The sequence below is a fragment of the Giraffa tippelskirchi genome, chromosome 1, assembly GCF_054371585.1.
Source record: "Giraffa tippelskirchi isolate mGirTip1 chromosome 1, T2T-mGirTip1v1.2.pri, whole genome shotgun sequence".
NCBI lineage: Eukaryota > Metazoa > Chordata > Mammalia > Artiodactyla > Giraffidae > Giraffa > Giraffa tippelskirchi.
The window spans coordinates 136,849,535-136,872,603 of record NC_137275.1 but is presented as its reverse complement, the minus strand read 5'-3'; the positions used below and the strand labels follow the sequence as shown (position 1 = coordinate 136,872,603).

General features: G+C 40.5%; 1 protein-coding gene and 1 long non-coding RNA gene across 10 annotated transcripts in view; one reads left to right on the top strand and one right to left on the bottom strand.

Moving 5' to 3' along the window:
• Window positions 1–228: 228 nt before the first annotated feature.
• The window catches only part of C9orf72 (C9orf72-SMCR8 complex subunit), a 46,049-nt gene continuing 23,208 nt past the window's right edge, over window positions 229–23,069 (bottom strand). For 2 of the 9 annotated variants that reach the window (XM_081497771.1, XM_081497762.1), the window contains 3 exons: window positions 21,971–22,080; window positions 8,840–8,893; window positions 5,700–7,809 (listed from right to left, as the gene is read on the bottom strand). In XM_081497771.1, the coding sequence (XP_081353897.1) occupies window positions 7,707–7,809; window positions 8,840–8,893; window positions 21,971–22,080 (267 nt within the window). In that variant the 3' untranslated portion in view covers window positions 5,700–7,706. Of the gene's footprint in view, window positions 1,509–2,875; window positions 2,964–5,699; window positions 8,522–8,839; window positions 8,894–20,024; window positions 21,865–21,970; window positions 22,081–23,069 lie in introns of those variants that run through there. The other 7 variants (XM_081497793.1, XM_081497782.1, XM_081497818.1 and 4 more) reach the window with 4 other exon arrangements.
• LOC145509342 (uncharacterized) lies at window positions 9,197–22,351 on the top strand. The gene is made up of 3 exons (XR_014056017.1): window positions 9,197–9,334; window positions 21,000–21,112; window positions 21,997–22,351. It is a non-coding gene; the product is annotated as an uncharacterized LOC145509342 (long non-coding RNA).

The window sequence follows — 23,069 nt, the reverse complement described above, 5'->3', positions numbered from 1 at the left end:
AACTACCTTAGTTCCTTCAGCACTTACTCAAAAGTCACTGGGGCCTCCTCTTTCAAGTCTGTTTATTTTTTTTTTTCTTATTTTTTTTTTTTTCAAGTCTGTTTAAAATTACAATCAACTCCCACCTCCCTCTCCAATTTTCTCCATTGAATTTATTGCCATGTGATATACATTATATGTCGTAGTCCGGGCGCAGGTTGGAAAATAATTTCCAGACATGAGACAGAATGAAAGGGAAATCAAGTTTATTAGAGTAGGAGACACCATTAGAACAGCGGGCCCGCTCAAGGGAGAAGTGACTTTGAACAGGGGTCCTTAGACCACTTTTATCCCCAGGGTACAAGGAGTGGGATAGCGGTCTTGCAGGTCACTTGCTGCTTGGATGAAGCACATATACTGGGCTGGGGGTTGGGGAAGAGTAAGGTAAATATCTTCTCCTTATGGGGTAGGAGGGGAGAGAGGTTATACTGCTCAGGAGGACTTGAAATCTGTTAATAGTTACAACCTAGGGGAAGGAAGGGCGATAAGAGTGTGGTTTTTCTGTTCCTGCATTCCAAGATACTCCTTGGTTTTATCTGATCTTTCGCCCTTGGGTCACCACATTCCTCCCCCTCTTTATTTTTAGGGCCAATTCTTTGGCCCCTTTTGATACCCTGCTCATGTCTAACTATCTACCTATTTCCCTTCTCAGACATTTGGGAACCCAGTCTCAAAGGAAAAGGGGCGATGACTGCTCTGGCTTCTTCAGGCTGTACAGGGGCGTCGTGAGGCTCTGGGTGCCCTTTGCCTGCTCTCTGTCAGGGTGCGTTTACAATTTACAGAGGGAGATGAGAATCCATGGAATGATAAGGTGGCTTGTTTCAGCATTGTCTTGGTGTTGGCTAGGGAATATTCTTGTCACACTATCACTTAGAGATTTGTTGTATTCTCGAAGAAACAAACTTAACAAGAAAGTTAAAAGTACGTGGCCCAAAGATGAAAAGAAGTAGAAAAGCTTCTGAGGAGCTACCCAGGAAAACTAGGACTAGACATTGTTTCGTGTCATTAGTGTTTCCGTAGGTATGAGAAGATGCAAGAATTTGGGCTTATAAAATCTTTACCTGAAAACATCTGACTATCTGAAGGCCAGTTCTTCTGGGTTTTTCCCAGAGCACAGAGTACCTTATTTCTGATCTCCACCATGAACTCCTTTCAGGGGTGTTGAAGGTCAGCAGCTTGCAGTGGTTATAATGTAATCTTTGTAGATGCAGCTGGCAAGTGCCAACTTGCAGTCAGCTGGGTCCCTTCATAGCCACATACTTGACCATGCTTTGGGGGCATTTCATGGCCACTGTGACCCGCAGTGCTGGGAAGGCTCATTCCCAGATCTAGGAAAGATTCCATTAACAGGCCACTCAGTGTGCTGTTATTGGACCAGGCCTTGCGGGTAGCAAAAGTCTCCGGATCACACCTGTCTCACTGGTCTCTTGGTCCAGGAAAATATTCCCTCTTGTTGCTTCTTCCCGTATCTAGAGTTACATTATTACAATCATTGATCTCATATGGAACTGCATGTCAGCATTTTATCACAGGCTCAGCCACACATTTAGTAACATAAGAAACAATCTTCTGAAACAAGTGACGTAGAAAATAATATAGTTATATCTAGCAGTTATTAGTAAGGTCATAAGTAAGAATTATAAGTCAAGAACTTTCATTAGGTAGAGCCCAGTATACTCCAGGTCATCTGACTTCATTTGTTAAATGACTATAGCCTGGTGTTAATCTCCTGGTTGTACATCATGATCTGATCTTTATCTGAAGACTGGTTACTGAGATAAGCTTTAGAAACAAACTTAGAGTGTCCTTTTTAATAACTTAATTAAATTTTTTAGCGTTATAACATAAAAACAAGGAACTATCTCAGTGAGTCGTAGTAAACATTTGACCTTAATTAACGAAAATAGAAACTCAGTGTAACAATTAACAAAACTTAGTATTCAGTGAAACATGATTTTTTTTCATTATGAGGGCATTAACCCTGTAGCCAGAGAAGGCTTTAACCCATCAAATAAAAATGAAGTTTGTCAGGGAGCCGGGAAAAGCCAAGTGGCCATCTTGGATTTCTCTTAGCCCTGACTCTTTGATTTACAGCTATTGTTCACCCATTTTTAATTTTCCGATTTAGGAGTAGACTGTTGCCATGTTTGTAAAGGCACTAGGATAGCAAAAGTCTAACCGTGAGGGATTTTTTTTTTTTTTTTGTAATTCCTAGGATATCTGTATAAGTGACATCAACCATACAACCTGAGAAGATTCATCACTCCTCCAACAACACTTCCCATGTAATTTAACACGTCAAATGAACTCAGATAGTTTAACATCTCTCTTTGGGATGTTTCAGGAGCCCTCTGAAGCATCCCAAAGTTAGCTAGAAGTCAAATGATTTAGGAAGTGTTTTCAATAAATATCAAAAGGGTTTATAACACTCAGTCAGATAGGATCATATAAGTCACTGTGAAACAATAGTTATTCACTTAGCCAAAGTTAACAAAAGATTTCAAAGGTAAACATAGAACAGATCACTTCAGAGGTAAAGAAACTTAAAATCCATCATCAAGGGCAGTTCAACATCTCGAGAAAACTTGTATTTATGCACAAAACTCTTCCCTTGGGGTCCACTTTCCATAAAACCTTCTTATCACTTTCTGTACCCATTACTTTGTTCTCCCATCCTGAAACAGCCACCTACAGGTCAGACCTACTTCCTTTTTCCTTCATAAAATGTAATTTCATTCCTCATACCTTCTTTACTGAAAACACACATTATACTTTCCCTAAGCAACCAAGAAATGACCTTTATATTAGCATTCTATAGATTGGTGAACATAAATACCAGTGATAACTTCTTTAAAAAAATTCTAGAGACCATCTCAGGAAGGCATCAAACACTATTCATGAATAGTCCAAAATCTCCAGTTTATCTGTAAGCAGAAATTAGGGTTCAGTAATGAAAGTTTCAGAATCTTATTTTATTTAGAAATGATCTAGCTATTCAATAAACTTCTGTCTTAATTTAGCACAACCCTAGAAATTCAGGTTACCAAAATCTGGAGAGACTGTTTTAGACAGACATTTCTAAATTATAATTATTCTTAATAGAGTTTGTCTAAAAGCTCATATCTCATTTACATTTATTTTTGAAGTTTCTTCACTCGAGGTACTTTTATTGCTGACAAACTTGTAAAAGATATAACAATATAACAGTATTTAACTTATAATAAACCTAGGCACAATGAAAATATTATGCTTAATGTTAATGAAGCTTAGACATGTCTATATTAGATTAGCAAACAAACATTAACACTAGATACTTAATACTGAAAATTTCCCAGTTCACGTGAATCTGAAATTTATTTAGGTTAATTTCTCTTGTATTTAGAATTGTCTGATTTGTAAGTGCTTACTTTTCTTTAGGCCAATTAAATTTGAACTCATTTACAACTTCAGCAATATTATTTTAAAAAAAACAAAACACACACACTGAGACATACATAAATCCAGACAGACAGACAGAGATTTCATAGTTTTCTGCTTGAGATTTAAAAAGTCTTTTTGATACCCCCCTTTTTTCTTTTTTTTTGTGCTTGAAGTTCTAATTTGCCCAAGGCTGAGATCTCAGGCAAAGTGGGCCGTGTATTTCAAGGACATGGAAAGGGTTAACTTCAAGCTTTTCCCTAGGCAGGCCTTTTAAAGAGCTGGTTGTTTGTAATTGCATATGCAAAAAGAACCGGTTTTGCGGTTTCCAAGAAAAAAAAAATTTCATTTTAACCAGTTTTCTCCGGAGTCTAAAGAATATCATGGCCATCCTGTGTCAAAAAGTAATCTTTCCTTTGGTAGTCATAGTTTTTAGCTAAAATATAGAGCAAATAGTGCTCAAATTGACTCTGATATCAAGGGCAGATCAGCTGATAAAAATCGTGGATTATCCCTCTGGTGGGAAGTGAGGTTTTTGTCCCATCAGAAGAATCTGAAGGGTTAAGGGAATTTGCTGCTGCTGCTGCTGCTTAGTCGCGTCAGTCGTGTCCGACTCTGTGCGACCCCATAGACGGCAGCCCTCCAGGCTCCCCCGTCCCTGGGATTCTCCAGGCAAGAATACTGGAGTGGGTTGCCATTTCCTCCTCCAGTGCGTGACAGTGAAAAGTGAAAGTGAAGTCGCTCAGTCGTGTCCGACTCTCCGCGACCCCATGGGCTGCAGCCTACCAGGCTCCTCTGTCCATGGGGTTTCCCAGGCAAGAGTACTGGAGTGGGGTGCCATTGCCTTCTCCGAGGAAATGTGCAGGAGTGGGGAAATTCCAAGAAAGCTTGATCTTTCTCCACCCTGAGAAACAGGAGTAGTTAGAAGGGAATTCTTTAGAATGTTAGGAGAGTTTTTGATCCCTCAGGCATTTGAAAATAGGAGAAAGACCTGAACCAAAGGAACCTCAGAATCCTTTCCTAGAGGTCATGAGGATATGAAAGGTCAAGTAGGGGTCGTCTAGGAAGTCTGATGGAGAGAGACTGTGGGGGACAGGAGACAGGCGGCAGCAGAAAGACACACGCCGCGTGAGTCCCTCAAATCTGGATTCTGACTGAGGGCCACGAAGGACTGATGTAAGGAAATTCTGAGTCCTTTCCCTGCTTTCGGCAAAAGCTAGTGTGCCGTTCAGAGGTCATTTTTTGGGTCCCCCCATTTGTATTGGGGCCAGGCCTTTTGCGGGGTCAAAACTGTCCAGTTTCTCAGAATGTAGCCAAGGGGTGAGTCTGAGAGAGGCTCCTGAGACATACCAGAACCCATCCTTAGCCTATATGCTATGGAATGAGGGGGTACCGAGAGTCACCGACTGGTTGTCTCAGTGATGTCTCCGTGCAACTAATGGCACAAAAATGGCTGACCATCCCAACAATTAACATCTGACAGTGAGAGGTGACCTCTGAGAACCGTGAGGCGAAGGCACCATGTGACCTGGGTAAAGAAAGACAGAGCTAAGGAACCATGTGACCTGGTCAGAGAAAGACAGATTTCTCGGAGCAACTGGGTGAGTCACCATTTGGCAATCCCCTGAAATGCAGAAGGCGCTCTTGGGATGGCTCAGAGGCAATACCTAGGCTCCTGTATATCAATCTGGACCAAAAGGGAAAGAAGCAAAAATGACAGGGAAGAAGCCTGAGGGATCCGCCTTACAATCCTATTGGGGAGGTGGTGTCCAGGGGACAATGGTCTCTGTTTTGCTTCAACCACTATGTGCCTGACATGGTGCACAGAAGTTGTCTTGCTGGGGGTGGATGCCCTTGTGGCCTGATCTGTTCTATGTCCAAATTATCCTCACATGAGAGTCTTCATGTGGCAGGCGCCCTAATGGTTTTTAAGGGCCTGACCCATGCCCACACAATATTGATTGGCCTAGTCCTCAGGAAAGAAGAAAAAGGAGAGACCCTCCCCCCTTCGGGCAGCAGCTACTGGGGCACAATGAGCAGTGGGGCCTTTGGAACACATCAGATGGTAACCCTGGCCGGAGTTCCTCAGTTGCTTCCATAGCACTTGCCTGTTCACAGAGGGTCCCTGTGAGAAAGGAGAAGCTTGGAGGTGGGGGAAGAGACCCCAAGTTCCCCATATGGGCCACCAAAAATGCTGTGGTCCAGGCGCAGGTTGGAAAAGAATTTCCAGACATGAGACAGAATGAAAGGGAAATCAAATTTATTAGAGTAGGAGACACCATTAGAACAGCGGGACCGCTCAAGGGAGAACTGACGTTGAACAGGGGTCCTTAGTCCACTTTCATACCCAGGGTACAAGTAGTGGGATAGGGGTCTTGCAGGTCATTTGCTGTTTGGATGAGGCACATATACTGGGGCGGCGGGGGGCGGGGAGAGTAAGGTAAATATCCTCTCCCTATAGGGTAGGAGGGGAGACAGGTTATACTGCTCAGGAGGACCTGAAATCTGTTAATAGTTACAACATGGGGGAAGGAAGGACAATAAGGGTATGGTTTTTCCTTTGTTCCTGCATTCCAAGATGCTCCTTGGCTTTATCTGCTCTTTTGTCCTTGGGTCAGCACATTATATATACTGCCTGTAAAACTTCCCTGGTGGCTCAGACAGTAAAGAATTTGCCTACAGTGCAGCAGACCTGGGTTCGATCCATGAGTCAGAAAGATCCCATGAGAAGGGAATGGCAACCCACTCCAGTATTCTTGCCTGGAGAATTTCATGGAAAGTGGAGCCTGGCAGGCTATAGTCTATGGGGTCGCAAAGAGTTGGACATGACTGAAGCAACTTAGCACAAAATAGCACATGTCTAACACCTGTATTCATTCTCTATGGATGCTATAACAAATTATCCAAAACTTAGTGGCTTAAAGTGATACAAAATTATTATCTTATGGTTCTGGAGCTTAGATGTCCTACACAAGTTTCACTGGGCTAAAATCAAGATGTCAGCAGGGCTGCATTCCTGTTTTAAATCAATAGGGAAAAATCAGTTTCCTTGTCTTGACTAGCTTCTGGAGGCCACCCACATTCCTTGGCTCATAGTCCCCCTTCTCCATCTTCAAAATCAGCAAGGGTAGGTCAAATCTTTCTCATATTGCATCCTCTGGCCTTTCCTGCTTCCCTCTTCTATTTGTGGGGAAATGACATTCAAGCCAACCAGATAATCCAGGATTATCTCCTTATGTTACAGTCAGCTGATTAGCAATGCTAATTCCATCTGCAACCTAATCCCCTTTGTAGTGCAACATATTCACAGGTTAGAGAGATAAGGATGTGGATGCCTAGAGAAGCAGTTATTTCATCTACACACTGCCTAGTTACTCTTCCCGCTAGAGTATAACTCCATGAGACAAGGATTTTTATCTGTTTGGTTTATTGCTCTGTCCCTAGACTAGCTCAATAAAAGTAGAGAAAATGTATAGATACTTGCTGTGGACTGAATTTTTGTTCCCTACTCCACCTCCCCTGCTGCAATTCACATATTGAACCCCTAATCCCCAATGTGATAGTATTTGAAGATGTGGCCTTTGGGAGTGTTAGATAAGTAATTAGTGTTAGATAAGCTGAATGGGCATGGGGTGGGGGGACACTTCCCAGGTGGCTCAGTGGGTAAAGAACCCGCCAGCCAATGCAGGGAACATAAGAGATGAGGGTTTGATCCCTGGGCCAACATGGCAACCCCTCCAGTATTCTTGCCTGGAGAATTCCATGGGCAGAGGAGCCTGGTGGACTGCAGTCCATGGGGTCGCAAAGACTTGGACATGCCTGAGTGACTAACACACACACACACACACACACACACACACTTGCTAAGTACTTTACATGAAGTATCCCATTTAATTCTCAGAAGATCCCTATGTGGTAGGTACAGGTGAGGACATCATAGACTAGAAAGTTGAATTAACTTGCCTGAGGTCATGCAGCTAGAACATCATGTAGGTGGGTTTTAGACTGGACAGTATGATTGAAGCCCATGGCCTTAACCCTCACACTCCACTGCCCCTATCGCATGGCAATGGGTAAACCTGGATCTTGCCTTCAAGATTCTTCTAATGTAGTAAAAATGACAAGAAAAACACAAGCAATAACACACACACACGAAGACTATGGAGTGGAGTGTAGAAGAGGCCAGCATGTTTTTGTGGAGCATAGAGATGGGATAGATTAATTCTGGTTGGAGCTGATTGTAGGCAACTTTAGGGAGGATGTGGCATTTGGGCTGCACTTAAGATGGTGGACATTGGTGGAGTCGGATGGAAAGGCTGTTTCAGACAGAAGGAGCCACAGGAGTAAGGATACCTGAAAGGAGGAAAATGCTAGATGTGTTCTGGAAACCAAGATTCATTTTGTTGGTATGGGGACTATGCATGCAGTTAGAGGATAAGGGCTGGGATCCCAAAACCTAGGCTAGAGATCAGGGGGATTTAATGATTTTGTTAACAGTTCTTAATGGAGAAAAAAATGACCTCAAGGAGCTTCCAAAGTAATGTCTGAAGCTGTAACTCAGAAGGCAACAAGCAGTAGAGAAAAATGAACATCTTGTTGAATAAATTGTGTTCAGAAACTGCTGTTTGCAGGGCAATCCTGGACCTACAAATCTGAGTTCAGGGCACAGCCTCAAATACAGGAGGCTCAAAAGTTTCTAAAAGAGGGCAAAAATGGACAATGAGAGCAACTGGCCACTCCCAACCTTTGGACAAGTATGGTTCTCACCACTTACATTTCACAGATAAAGGAACTAAGGCTGGAAGGATTAAGTGATTCACCCAAGATGACACAACTACTAAAATTGAGACACTGAATCTGGATCTCATGACCATCAGTGTTCTGTGTATCCTGATACATAAGTGGAAAAGTTAGTCCCAGATTAGTCCCAGATGAGGAGGTTTGTCAGCGTTTAGGCTGTTTCACATCCCAGGTTCCTATGGGATAAGTCTGAGGAATTTGGATGTGGCAAGTCATGAATCTCACTTTCAAGCTCTTCTAGGGAAAAGAGAGAAGCCAGAATTATCTGAAAGATGAAGTATAGAGAGATAAGGTTCATAGTAATTAAGAGCACGGGCTTCGAAGTCTGAAAGACTGAGGTTAGCTGTGTCTAGTCTCTCTGAGTCAGCTTATTTCATTTTATAAAATGAGGTAAATGACACACGTAATTGTGTGGACTCAGTGTAGGGCTGCATGTAAGGTGCTTAGCAGAGTACCTGTCACTTTAAGTGCTGACGGTAGGTGCTCAAAAACCTATGTCCTTTTCCTTCCAGTCACTCTCACGCCACCCTCACACAGCCCCTCCCCCAGGAGAGTAAGCTGTCCCAGCACTAGTCCGTCTTACATTCCACACTGAATCCAGAAGACCCACTGTCCCTCGGGGTGACATCTCCTGGGACTGGAAACAAAAAGAGAATGTTTCTGGTGAGGTCGATACAGAAGGAAGAACATTCACATTTCTTGTCAAGTCAGTGCAGATTATTTTTCATCATTTTCAGTTCATGCTTTATACATACATTTCCTGGAAGAGGAAAGTCATGTTGGTTTTCAGTGGTGTATGGGAAAAGTCCCAGAAAGATTCTGTGGCCAGACCACTTCATTACAGATTCCTCTGAGAGGGCACCAAAAGAGCAAAGGGACGTCAGAAGGGTATCACCATAGCAACGTCATAACGTCAGAAGGGTATCACCATAGCAACGTCATAACAGTCAGATCGCAATAGAATAAAAGTGGAGAGAGCGTGTATGCCTTGTCATTGCTCAACATAGGCTCACAGTTACGTTGCCCTGGAGAGCAGTGCTCAGAGTTCAAGGGCTGCTCCAGTTCTGTTTGGTGAGAGGTGAGATTTGGTGAAAATTCTGTTCATTTTGGCTGAGTTATTGTGCACTAACCTGATTATTACAGGTGGCTTGCTAACAAACAGTACATGTTCTCAGAGTTTCTCCTTTGATCCCAAGCAATGATGATGTGTAAGCCTAAGTGTCTATGTAACAAATCAAAAGTAAGGGCTTACCCGCTTTGATTTTGTTTACAAAATTCTGACTAGTCACAAGTTTGGAGGTATTGTCTCAGTGCTTTATGGGCTCTGTGATACTAGCATTTATGTTAGTGAATTCTGGGTTCTGGAAATAAATGTACGTATTTCCCCCTAAGCACTGAAATAATGGCAATTCAAAGAAAAGTGTATATATATGTGTGTGTGTATATGTGTATATATATATATCAAGCAGTTTCAAACCAGGACAAAATTCCATGTTATCCATGTTGTTTTTAAAATGACACTGGATGTCCAGAGTCATTTCTGCTGAAATGATACTCTATGATACTGTTCAAAGTTCTAGAAGCAGCTAAAAAAAATAATTTAGAATCACAATGGATAATCACCTGCCTTCAATTCTGTAGACATAGAATGAATAGTCTTTCCTAAGTCATTTACTGTGAGCCTTTTTTCTGTTTTTAAGATCTGTTTGCACTTTTCATAGTGACCCAGTGTTCTGTCCTACTAGACTGGATTTAGGGTTTCTAATATAATTTGAATCTTTAGCGAGTGACTCTTCTTCTCATCAGAAGAGAAGCCTGATGTTTCTGCTTGGGCCTGACACAAGCTGAGTGTGGTACACTTGTGGCTGGCCTCAGCACTTGAATAATGGAGAGAAACTGTCTCACCATTAAACAGATCAACTTAGATATGATCAAAGGAGGCATAGTTACCAGGAGAACCAGCAACTAACGTAGTCTTCTTTAAAGACCCGGTAGTCTAGTTCCCCCCAATCAATTTAAGAGTGAGTCTTGAGCACCTCTCTCAGCTGGGAAAATCAGACCATCGTATGCTCAATGGATTTGGGAAGTCATGCTCTCAGAGTAGTTCATACAGAAGGGCATAGGAGGATAGAGAAAAGGCTGGTGTGTCATGGATGCTTCCAACTTGCTTACATCCCCTTCCTTCTTCCAAATAGCAACATAACGTGGCTATCAAATAGGCTTTCTCTTGAGAGGAGAAAACACCACCATACCATTGTGATCAGTGCCTACCCACCGGATAGCCAATAAGTCAGTCATGAACCCCTGACTACCTTGTAGGGCCAACTAAGAAGTTGTGCAGATACAGTTCTCCTTGAATATCTTTGCAAAGAAACAAAAGAAACTACTGTCAGACTCAAGGTGCCATGGAAGAACTTCTCCAGGCAACCGCTGCTTTCCCAGCATAAAAAATAAACAAGATTTTCCTTTTTCTATCATAATTAAGGCAAGACACAAAAGCGAGGACATCACTCACCCTGTCTGTTCTACATTAGCCCCCAGCTGTTTCACCTACTCGGGACCCTCTTTCCTCAAGATTCCAATTAGATTTGCTGCTCAATATTACTTTCCTCCTAAGAAGCTACATCATCATTTGGAAAGCCCCTTGGGCTGAATAATTATTGAATTTCTAAATGGCCTCCAGCCAACCTCAAATGCGATATTGTTTCATGTCCAATAATATGAAAAAGACTTTGCCCTGGGCATTGAACAGCCCTGATGATGCTTTTCTGAAAAAGCACAGCTCTCTGAAAGGTTTTCTGGGAAGTTTCATTTTAGACTGTCCCTGAGTCTCATGGTCTGCCCAGCAGAGTCCCCATTGAATTATTTCCTTCCTTCTTTCTTTTATTCTCTCCTCTTCCCTCCCATTATCCCTCTCTCTTCCCCTCCTCCTTTCTTTCTCTCCCTTCCTTCCTTTGTTACTTTGTTCCAGAGAGGATTTATGACAGCTAGGTCCTTCATCAAGATTTCCACCCAGCATTCCAGAAGATGAAATCTCCTTTTTTATAAAAATCGAATTACACTTCCATTCCCGTTCCATGGCTTTTTGCTTCCCTGGGTTCTTTTTTGTTTGTCTCAGCAGATGCTAAATCAGGTTTTCACTTGAAGTGGTTTCTCATTGCTACTCAAGTTGGGGCAGAGTCTTCACCAGAAACCCAAAAGAAAGCACAAGTGAAGAGCTGGAAGGACTTTAGATTGATTTGCTTCACCGTCTAGTACAGCTCCAGAATTTTACAGGCGATGGAGGGTAGGGGATTCATATTTATTGAGTGCCTGGTATGTGCTAGGAGCTGTGTTGGGCATTTTCACTTCTGTTAGCGCCTCTTATCCTCACAATGACCTTGGATGGTAGGTATGCTTCATCCTCATAGTGGCTTTTCCTCTTTTTTCTTTCAGTCAGCCTGCTCTCTAACTCCAGCTTCTTATAATCACCTCCCAATTAAACGCATTGTCCTGGAGTCCTTGTCTTAGGCTCTGATTTGAGGGAAATCCAAACCAAGATCCTTGGGTTCCTGCTGGACTGGAAATGAAAATCATCTTGCATGCTGATTAGTAAGAGAGAAGGTGATTGTTGTAAGGGCTGCAAGAAAATAGACTAAACCAGAGAGAAACCCTGAAGCAGAGTAAACAATTCCAAGCCAGGAATTCTATTAAGAAAATTTCCCTCAAGTAGAGCTTTCTTTGAGAAAATATATGCAAAGTGTTCATTCAACATGCATGGAAGAAAATACACCCAAACAGTCAGTTTTTCTCTTCTGAATAAATCTTCAATAGAAGTTCCCCTGGTCATCTTCACTTCTCTTTATCTGTCAGTCTTTCTTTTTTAAAAAATTATTTCTTTGGCTGTGCTGGGTCTTCATTACAGCCCTCAGGCTTTTTTCTCTAGTTGTGGCAAGTGGGGGCTTCTCATTCTGGTGGCTTCTCTTATTGTGGAGCACAGGCTCTGCAGTGTTTGGGCTTTAGCAGTTGCGGAATGGTGGACTCAGGAGCTGCGGCTCCTGGGCTCTAGAGCACAGGCGCAATAGTTGTGGCGCATGCGCTTAGTCGTTTCACTACATGTGGGATCCTCCTGGACCAGGGGATCAAACCAGTGTCTCCTGCATTGGTAAGCAGATTTTTACCACTGAGCCACCAAGGAAACCCCGTCCATCAGTCTTAACTACACCCTGGGGAATCTCAATTCCTGCCATTGGAGATAATGACCTTTTCCCCCTGCTTCCCACGCAAGGTACAAGACACAGCTATCCTTCTCTACCTGGAAGGCAGCGCAGACTGTTAGCCGAAATAAGTTGTGGGCCATAGAGACAGGTCAGGTTATGGTCAGCTGGGTGACTAAGTCTAACAGGTTTTGCTGCAGAAACAATCTCCCAGATTACTATAAATAATAGCAAGCTCTTCAACCCTTTTCTATAAATTGCACTGTCTAGTCTTTAAAAACGATTCCTGAGCGCTTTCTCCTAATTTCTCCAAGTTCTGTCTGTTCTGAGATGTGGATTCTAGCACAGTGTTCTCAGTCTAAAAAGGACCTCACTACTACTAAGAGATGAGAGAGTATTCTATTTTTTTGGAAGGGGAACTATTCAAATATAAAATGATGATCGTGATATTTAGTATTTGTAGCAAGCATTGTTCTGGTATAGAGATGAAACACTGCAGAAGTTCATCAGAACAGTATGGGCCTCATTAGAAAGAATGTATTACTACGATGCTCAGAAAACTCAGGCTGGGTATGAAGTTACTAGAACAGCGTGGGTGTCTTTGGCCAAGTGTGTTATTATAATTTCAGTGGAACCATTATCCTGTCAAGAAAACACATGGTAAAACCTGCAGGGGCTCCCTGTGACTTCATGAGAGAGAGTGGATGCTGACTTTCCCTAGGGAAGGCAGAAGCCTGGTGGGATCTGAGCAAGGGCCTGAGGCATAGCCTGTACCCATCGCCTGCCTCCTAGTCCGTCATCGTCCTAGCTTTTGGTTCGGAAAGCTAACATTTTGAGTATCTATTCAGGAGACTTTCTCATTTTCCTTGGGTTGAGTCCCACCCCTCCCCGCCCCCCATCATCTTTTCACGTGATGGCCATCAACTTCTAGTTTTATAAGGTGTTCTTTATTCTGGCAGAATTTAGGCCAGGGACTTTCTGTTCAGCAAATGGCTTGGCTCACGTGGACCCTGGGGTTGTTTACGTTTTTTAGGGCTTGCTATTGTGAAACCCTAGTTTATTTTACGTAGTTGGACTGCTTTTGCCAGAATGAATTCATTTGCTCAAGTTATTTTTAAAATGTGCTTTTTCTTAGCTTTTTAGAGAAGCTCTAGTCTCTTGTTTGGGTGGGTCTAGGCCAGAAAAAAAAAACAAACCACCAAAAAAACCCTGCTGAATCTATTGATGGAAGCCAGGGAAAACGTCTAGCCAACATGCATCAAAGGAGGTTCTCAGCTTTGAACAGAAAAGTCTCTCCTCCCTGAATGCTGACTTAATACACTGAGTGGTGCTAGTCCCAGGGCTGAAATCCTTGACGCTTCCAGAACCAAGAAGGCCCTGCAAATGAGTCTCAGACTGCTCCTGCAGGTATGCTGGAGGAGGTTTTCAGAAGAGTCAGCGGGAAACAACACCTTCTGCAACCAGTTGGCGCTTCCATAGTCCAGCAGGGAGACCATCGGAGACTGTGGGGTTGTAGGGCCACAAACCCACTACCTCGTCTGGGCCAAATGGGCTGATTCACCGAACTACCTTGTAAACATTTTTTGTGTGTGAGTGTGCTTTTATTTCCTTTTTTAAAAAAAATTTTATTGAAATATAATTGATTTAGTGTTGTATTAATTTCTGCTGTACAGCAAAGTGATATATTCTTTTTCATGTTCTTTTCCATCATGGTTTATCACAGGGTGTTGAATATATTTCCCTGTGCTATACAGTAGGACCTTGTTGTTTATCCATCTTATATAGAATCGTTTGCATCTGCTAATCCCAAACTCTCAATCCATCCCTCCCCCTTGGCACCCTTAAGTCTGATCTGTGTCTGTGAGTCTATGGTGGCATTTTTAGATCCCACATATAAATGACATTGTAAGGTGCTTGTCTTTCTCTCTCTGACTTCTTTCACTTAGTATGATAATCTCTAGGTCCATTCATGTAGCTGCAAATGGCATTATGTCATTTTTTTTATGGCTGAGTAGTATTGCATTGAATATAAGTACCACATCTTCTTTATCCATGCATCTGTTGGTGGACATTTAGGTTGTTTCCATGTCTTGGCTATTGTGAACAGTACTGCTGTGGACATAGGGGTGCATATATCTTTTTAAATTATAGTTTTGTCCAGATATATGGCCAGTAGCGGGATTGCAGGATCATATGCCAACTCTACTTTTAGATTTTTAAGGAACCTCCACACTGTTCTCCATTGTGGCTGCACCAATTTACATTTCCACCAAATGTTGAAGAGTTCCCTTCTCACCACACTCGCTCCATCATTTGTTATTTGTAGGCTTTTTAAAGATGGTGATTCTAACTGGTGAGAGGTAGCACATACATAGTACTTTTGATTCCTTGCAAACATTTTATTTCACAACTGGTTTTTAAATATAACTCTTTAGGACCTAGATTCTTACCTTTGGGGGAATCAGAAACCCCTCTGAGAATCTGATGGAAGCTATGGCTCCACCACTCAGAAAAGTATATGCACATACAAACATTTGTCAGTGGTATCATTGGGATAACATTCAAGAACTCCCAAGGTGGGAGTAGGGGGCATAAATCCCATTGCTTTTAGAATTTGGGGAAACTTCAAAACTGAGATTAATGGTATGTGGATACTATTCATTCTTTTGGAACTTGTTGAGTTCCTGTTTCATGGCAGGAACTATGCTGGAAGATGGGGACACAATGATGCATAAGACAAGGATCCAGCCTTGTGTGTGAAGGCTGCTGTTTAATGGAGACAAACCTAGAATAATTGTGATTATAATGAGTTAAGTGTTATGCTAGGCCTGCAAGTATGGAAACCTCCAAGAACTCTGAATGGAGGGTAATTAATTCAACACATATTTGATAAACATATTATGTGCCAGACAACTAGGTATAAGCTAGTGCACATTGTCCTTGCCTCAAGGAGCTTACAGTTTGGATGCTCTAAATCCAAAGTTGAGGGAGGAGACTGGAAGAGCAGGATACCAGCCACAGGTAAATCCTGATGGACAAGTCAGTCCATCCAGGTGAAGGGGGTGAGTATCCCAGGCAGTGAGAGCAGTGATGAGAGCAAGGTGGGTGGGGAAGCACAAACAGTCCATCTCTACATGGGGGTGAGAGGAAAGAGTGGAGAGGTTTGCTGGGTTGGATCCCACAGGTCCCTATGCTTCACCCAAGGATGGTGGATTTTATACTGTGTCAAAGGTTGTCACTGAGGGTTTTTTTTTTTTTTAAGTGAGTGAATGAAGTTAAAGAGGAGATGATATTAGACAGATTGCTCTGCTTTCTGTGGCGAAAATGGATTGGAGTGGGGGAGGGGCACTGTGCTTAGTAGGTGAAAAGACCAGAGAGGGGAATCTGTTGAGTTAATATGGGTGAGCGATGATGATGTCCTAGTAATGACAATGGAGCTGGAGCGGAGAGATTTGAAAAACAGGGTGAGGCCTCTGGATAGTACCTCTCAGGTTGTGATGGATTCACACTAATAAAACAACCTTGCTACTGAGGTGGTATCCCCTAGAATCATGGCTGCAGAATTGCTGTGGTTTAATAATCAGATGTGGAAACTCTACATTCAGTTGCTTAATGATGCTGATAATGACACTGATACCATTGACAACAGTGGGAACTGAATCTTATTTCACTTTGTGCCCATTATCCTTTCATGTGTTCTGCATGTATCAACCTTTTTTTTTTTTTAAAAAAACGACTTTATGATGTAAGTTCCATTATTCCTGTGGAATAGATGAAGATATTGAGGTAGCACAGAGAAGTTCAATACCTTGTCCAAGCTCACACAGCCAAGAAGTAGAAAAACAGATTTGAAGTCTCGTTCCAGGACTCACACTCCTATCAAAACTACTCTTTTCCTACAATGACAGATATAGTGTCTTTTCCTGTAAAATTCAGTATGAGCATTAAAGTGGGGATTTTCAATTTGTTCTGAACATTGTAAACACAATAAAAAAGCTTCCGTGCCCCTCACATCCTCCAGAAACGTAGTAAGTGAGGTGCTAAGTTGCTTCAGTTGTGTCTGACTCATTGCGACCCCATGTTCTGTAGCCCACCAGGCTCTTCTGTCCATGGGATTCTCCAAGCAAGAATACTGGAGACGGATGCCAGTTCCTCCTCCAAATAAACGAGGTGTATGAAGCAAAATGCTGGGCATGAATGTTTTTGCAGATTCAGTTTCCAAAAAACAGAAAAGCAGAAAAAACAAACAATGGTGTTTTTGAACAATGAATGCTGTTTTCCTTTAGCCATAAGGGAGTTTTAAAACTTGACAAATCTATTCAGCTTTCAAAGCATTCCACATTCCCCACCCACAAGCAAATGCCAGAAGGTGCCAGTTTGAGCCAATTCTGAGCTCAGGAATGACTTTCTCAATACTAGATCAGATTTCTTCAATGTCCATGCTCCACAAACGGATGCTTCTAATGGGTCTGATGAAAACTGCTTAGCAATTTATCAAGCTACTAATGTAGAAAGAACATTTCAGGAAGAGATGAGGTAGTGAGACACAAATGCAGAAACAGAAAATGACAGGGTCTTACTACTTTAAAGGGACTGAAAATCACTGCCTCAACATCTTTGAAATTTTAGAGCTAGGCTGTGCATAGGCTCAGTTTAATGGACTTTCTTGGGGGAAAAAAGCTTCCAATTACATAAAGAAAGTAATTTCCTTATTTTGCAGGAACTAATTTTTTTGGAGCAGACAAAGAAAATAATGTTTAATAAACTCATATTCACTGAACTAACTTTTTTGGAAGCATGCCCTTTGCCTGACACCATGCTAGACACAGATACAAAAATGAAAAAGGCATGTATCTTGTCCAGACTTTAGCAGTGGAGAAAGAGAAGCAAAGAAATGGTGTAACAGACACAACAAAAGAATGTACCAGGAAATTAGAAGTGAGACAGTGAGAAGTGAGGATAGAGGGAGGAACAGAAACTGTCTCTTAAGATTTTGGACTTAAATTTGGGAGTGATGCAGAGCCATTAAACAGAAGTGATGATCAGATTTAATTTAAGAAGGATGATGCTGTTGTCAGTGTGAAGATTGGGTTGCAGTGGGGAGATCAAAGACAGGATCAGCTCCAATCTTCATAAAATCATTCCAGAGCATTCTGATACCTCCCTGGCTGTTCTCTAATTCATTTCCTTCCTCTTGTCCCCCTGATAATTATAATCTTTAAAATGCTATTTACTTTCCAAGTATTTTAGGTTTTCCCAGATATCTATTATTGACTTTTAATTTATTTCCATTTACTTTGTATGACTTGAATCTTTTTATTGTTATGGAGACTTGTTTTATGGCCCAGAATATGGTCGTCTTAGTACATGTTCCATGTGCTCTTGAAAAGAATGTGTATTCTACCATTGATAGGTATCGCTGTGTTCTACGTCACGTTCATCAAATTGGCTGATGGTTTTTGTTCAAGTCTTCTATATCCTTACTGTTTAGATTTTCTGTTAAGTCTTTCATTAAAATTGAGCCTATGCATAATCTAGCTCTAAAATTTGTCTTCTTATTCTAACATTGAAAGACGTTTTCAAATCTCCAATTATAATTAGATTTGTTAATTTCTCCTTATAGTTCTATCAGTTTTTACTTCAAGAATTTTGAAGCTGTTATGTAAACAAGTATTTAGGACTTTTGTGTCTTCTTGCTGAATTGACCCTTTATTTGGCATTATGAAATATTCTTTATCTTTGGTAATATTCTTTGCTGGGAAACCTACTTTGTCATATAGCCACTCCTGCTTTCTTTTGATTAGTGTTAGTATGGTATATCTTTTTCAACCTTTTTAATCTGTTTGCCCTTTATTTTCAACATATGCTTTTTGTTGGTGGCATATAGTTGGAGCTTGTTTTTTTATCCAACCTAGACAAGCTCTGCCTTTTAATTGGGGTATTTAGAATATTTATATTTAACTCTTTTCAAAAGATAATTGACTGTTTAAGCAAAAATAATAACAAAGTGTGGAGCTTATACTATATGCAGAAGTAAAACCATGAGGCCACAATAGCACAAAGGCAAGAAGAGACAAATGAAAGTTTTTCATTGTAAGCTTCTTAAACTATATGTCAAGTGGTATATCACTTGAATGTAGACAGGTATGTTAAAGATGTACATACTATAACCCTGAAGTAATCACTGAAATAAAACAGAGTTGTAACTAATAAACCAACAAAAGAGATAAAATGCAATCATAAAAAATACTCAATCCAAAAGAAAGCAGAAAAGGAAGAAAAAGAGAACAACAAAAAAAAGGAAACAGCAAGATGATATATTTAACATAAACATATCAACAATCACATTAAATGCAAAAGCTCCAAACACCCTGATTAAAAGGTAATGATTGTCAGATTGGGTAAAAGCAGGTATGAAACCACTCATCGGTACTGAGCTAAGTACCTTACACAGTCTCATGAAATCCTCTTTAACAAGCATGATGTTATCATCATACCCTCATTTCAAATATTTAAAAAATGAGCCTCAGAGAGGTTAAGTAACTTCTCCAAGTAGCACAGCAGGGCATGGCAGAGTGCTAATAAGCATATAATACTTGCTTCATTCCCCTCCCTCCATTTCAACAGCACTGAGTACCTGTTTCATGGAGCTGTGCCACATGACAACTTCTATAACTGCTTGAGATGAAATCCAGTTTAACCATCTGAGTGACCATGGTCTGTGTATGACATACACTTACTTAATCTCTAGCTTCCTCATCTGTAAAATGGAACTAAGAATACCTGCCTCATAGTGTTATTGTGATGATAGATTCAGAAAGTCCAGTGGGTAGTGTGTGTCAAATGGGGTGGTTAACTGTTTTTGTTACTTTTAGCTGTACTCTGAAGCTCACACAAGAAATATCAATTTGTACAATTCCATGTCAAAACCAAAACAGTGTTAGAGAAATGTGATGTTCACTATCTTCCTCTTTGACTTGCAACATTATAGAAAGAGACCATAGTGGTAACTGTCTCATTTCTAATTTTCAGCATTATATGAAGTTCAGGTTTCCTCTCTGAGAATTTGGCAATGCAATGAATCAGTCTTCTTCTAGAGAAACCTTTTAACTCAACTGTTATATTTATGAATTAATCTTTTTCCTTGGAGTAAAAATGTCAATCTTATTTGTTTTCTAGATTGAAGGGTTTAGATTTCTTACACTTTCACATTGTATACCTATACTGGCAACCTGGAAGGAATAACTTCAGCTTAGATTGTATTATTATAATAGTAACTAAGAAAAAAGAATTCGCCCAAGCATTATCTTATATCTGCTATTTTAATATATAAATTAAAAAATCAGAATGCAATCTTGGGAGTTAATAGACAAAACCAAACAAACAAATGAACAAAAAAACACACCACATATGATTCCAGCATCATATAGAACCTTTAAATATATTTTCTTTCAAAAGAGAAAATTGGTAAAATAAAACTTGTATAGATACACCATGATTGTCAGCTAAGAAGGAAGCCAATCAGTCGTTCAATATAGCATTGCTTTTCTGAGCAAATAACTGAAAGAGACAAAATTTCAGACATTTTATTCAAAATTCTCCATCTAGGAGGAAAGACATATAACAATGTGCACACATGCTTTAATAACTTATTTCACTGTACAACTTGCATCCCAAACAATGGTACAAATAAACGAGCAAAAGAAAATAATTAGCACTTAAATAATCTAGCAAGTAAATAGCACTGAATACGGGGTTCAACAAGGTGGTATCTGTACACTGTTTTATGACTGAGCCATAGCATCCCTTATCTGGTTGAGTGTGTGTCTAAAAATCAAGATGTCTATACCTTTCTTATTAGTGATGTGAAAGGCGGGTAGGACCTATGTCGGTTCTGGTTAAATTCGGTCGGCAAGGGTAGAGGGGCTCTATCACTTTTCTCCCTTTCTTATGCATATCTTTCCCTTTTATGTTACTCCCACTAGTTTTAAATAAAAATATATTTTATGCTTGTGTATCTTGTTTTGTCAATACTGTTTTAGCACAGAATTAGGTTAATTGGGTATTTTATAGCTAGCACAATGGTCCAAACACAGGACGGAAACAAAAGAAATCGACCACTTAGTTCTGCCAAAGTAGCACCTAGTAAAACAGCAGGTCAGTAAAGTTTCTCCTGCTAGTCCTTGTATGATGAAGGCAAAGAGACATGGCAACAACTCCAAAAACATGGGCAGAAATTTAAGGAAGACGCTATTATTCTCGTTCTTGAAAAGAAATCTTACTAGTGAGTATTTTTCTATTCCATTTAATAATCTGAGTTATAATGATTACTAAATCAGAGCAAGACTATACAAGAGGAAAACAAGATAAAAATGAGTGACTAGGGAAATCTGAACTTCTTCCAAGTGATCACATTTTCCAAGGGAAAAAAAAAAGGCACAGGAGGTACACATTTCAGTTTGGCTCAAAAATAATGAAAAGTAACTGGAAAAGTTGGCAATAACTACGGAAACATTAAAATCCAATTCTCTGTATTTTCTGTGACAGAGGTCAGCAAACAAACAGAAAAAAACACCCTGACTGTGGTTCATCATCATCGGGACTATACACAGTGCCTGACGTTTCTACCCAGACTGAATCCCGAGGAGTATGTCTGCAAAGTAGGATCTTATAATTGATTTCAATAACACGTATGCTTGATCAATATTTTCTTTCTAAAACTTAATCTATGTTCAAGCTACCTTCCTTCTGTGGAGCTGAAAGAATCTAAATGCTCTGGTTTGTAGCTGGTTGTAAAAGTATTACAGTAATCCCACATACCAAGGAACATCAAGAGATGGAAAGTCAACTAGTCTTAGGCCTGGGAAAGCTAACTCAGGTATCACTTTGATACTTGTAAACCATGAATCGTAAGTTTCAAAAAACAGCAGTTGTGGTCAAGTTTATATCCTACATCTTTAAAAGACAGCAATACTATTTATTATAGTTGTAAACATAATAAGTCTGTCTCCTAAGACAGCACATCCAGGAAAAGGTGCATTTATTGTAACCGTGCACCTGACATCCCCTTACAAACTTTTTGTGACAACTGTAGTGTAACTAACTAACTGCCGTTGCCAAGTAGGGCTCTAGAGCATGACCGGAGGGAGTCACCTTTCCCAACATCACCGACCTACTTTAGCAGCAATTATGATTGTGACGAAACATTCTTAACAGGTTACACATTTAAAACGTCATTAGAACATCTCGTTCTTGGACACTGGTATAGAAAGGTCTTCCAAAGATAAAGGAGTGGAGGCCTGGCTTAATTTTCTCAGCCAGAGCCATTATTATGTTAAGATCGCCCTCTGCTGTTAAATCAAGGTCTATCTTCAGGTTCCGAAGCGATTTAAAGGGCTTTTTCCCCTTCTGCCTACAAATGATGGTACAAGAGAAATTATAAGATAGAAAAGGTCCAAAAGGGGACAAAATGAAAGCAATTTATGAAGGTTTTTCTTCCATGGAGGAGTCTGACTTACGTATCATCTTCTATATATTTTATTAGCGTCAAGGCTTTTCTGTGAAGGACAAGCAGAAACTGCGCAAGGAAAGTGCTCCTGAGAGACAGACCGGGTTTCAGATGAAAGACCTGCAGGAAAATGAAGCATGCTCATAAACAATTTGCTCCCGTTCTACTTACCCAAAGCATGTTTCTGCTGATAGTGACTGGCAGGTAACCCATATTTGAGCAGCTCTCCCTAATCGTCTCCATAGATGGATACATTCTGGCGGACTGGAGGAGATGGACATACTGGAGTGGTCTGACAGTTCTGCTTCATCTTTAAGAATGGACTCAAAATTGTCCTTCTACCTTAGACTACAACCATATTTATTTTGTTATTAAAAATCATAATACAGATTACTTCTGGTTGTGTTACTTAGCTTTTCTCTGCCCACATCTTCAAATAAAACTGGAGCCCCTAGAGGTTGAGCTGTGCTTCCACTACGGTTTTGAGATAGTCATATTTTTCTATTTTGAGGGGTAGGGGTGCATGGGTAGTGGTAGAACAACTTTATTTCTGCCTGGGAAGCATGGAATTATATGACTTTGAATTATCCCTGAACTTTGCAATATGTCATAGATCACACAGACCTGGATCCAAGATTTCTAGTTAACCTAAGGATTATATTATTTCAAAGCTACATCTACGACAACTGTTTCCCAGCCTGATCCCTAGAGTGATATCATAACAAAGTCCCTCTATCTTAACCAATAAGACCCATATAACCTAAAATTTTCTTTAAAATCTAGATCTTTTACAAAGAAATGAGACAGTAAGGATGCTATCATTTAAGTAAGTCTTAAAGACATTTTTTGCTTATTTAAGGCAAATACACAACATTTGTACAAAACCTCCCTTCACTAAAAGAAAACATCCTTCAGTTATAAATTAGTGCTTAGATGTTATTATCTGAACTGGGGGATGCTGCATCTTCAATTGTTAACATACAAACTACCTTTCACAAATAATACAGCAGAAAAATAATTTTGACACTTTAGAAAAATCAGAGATAAAACTACAAAAGGAGCTAATTCTACAGGCATTGTGGGATATATTGAAACAGAACACATGTCAT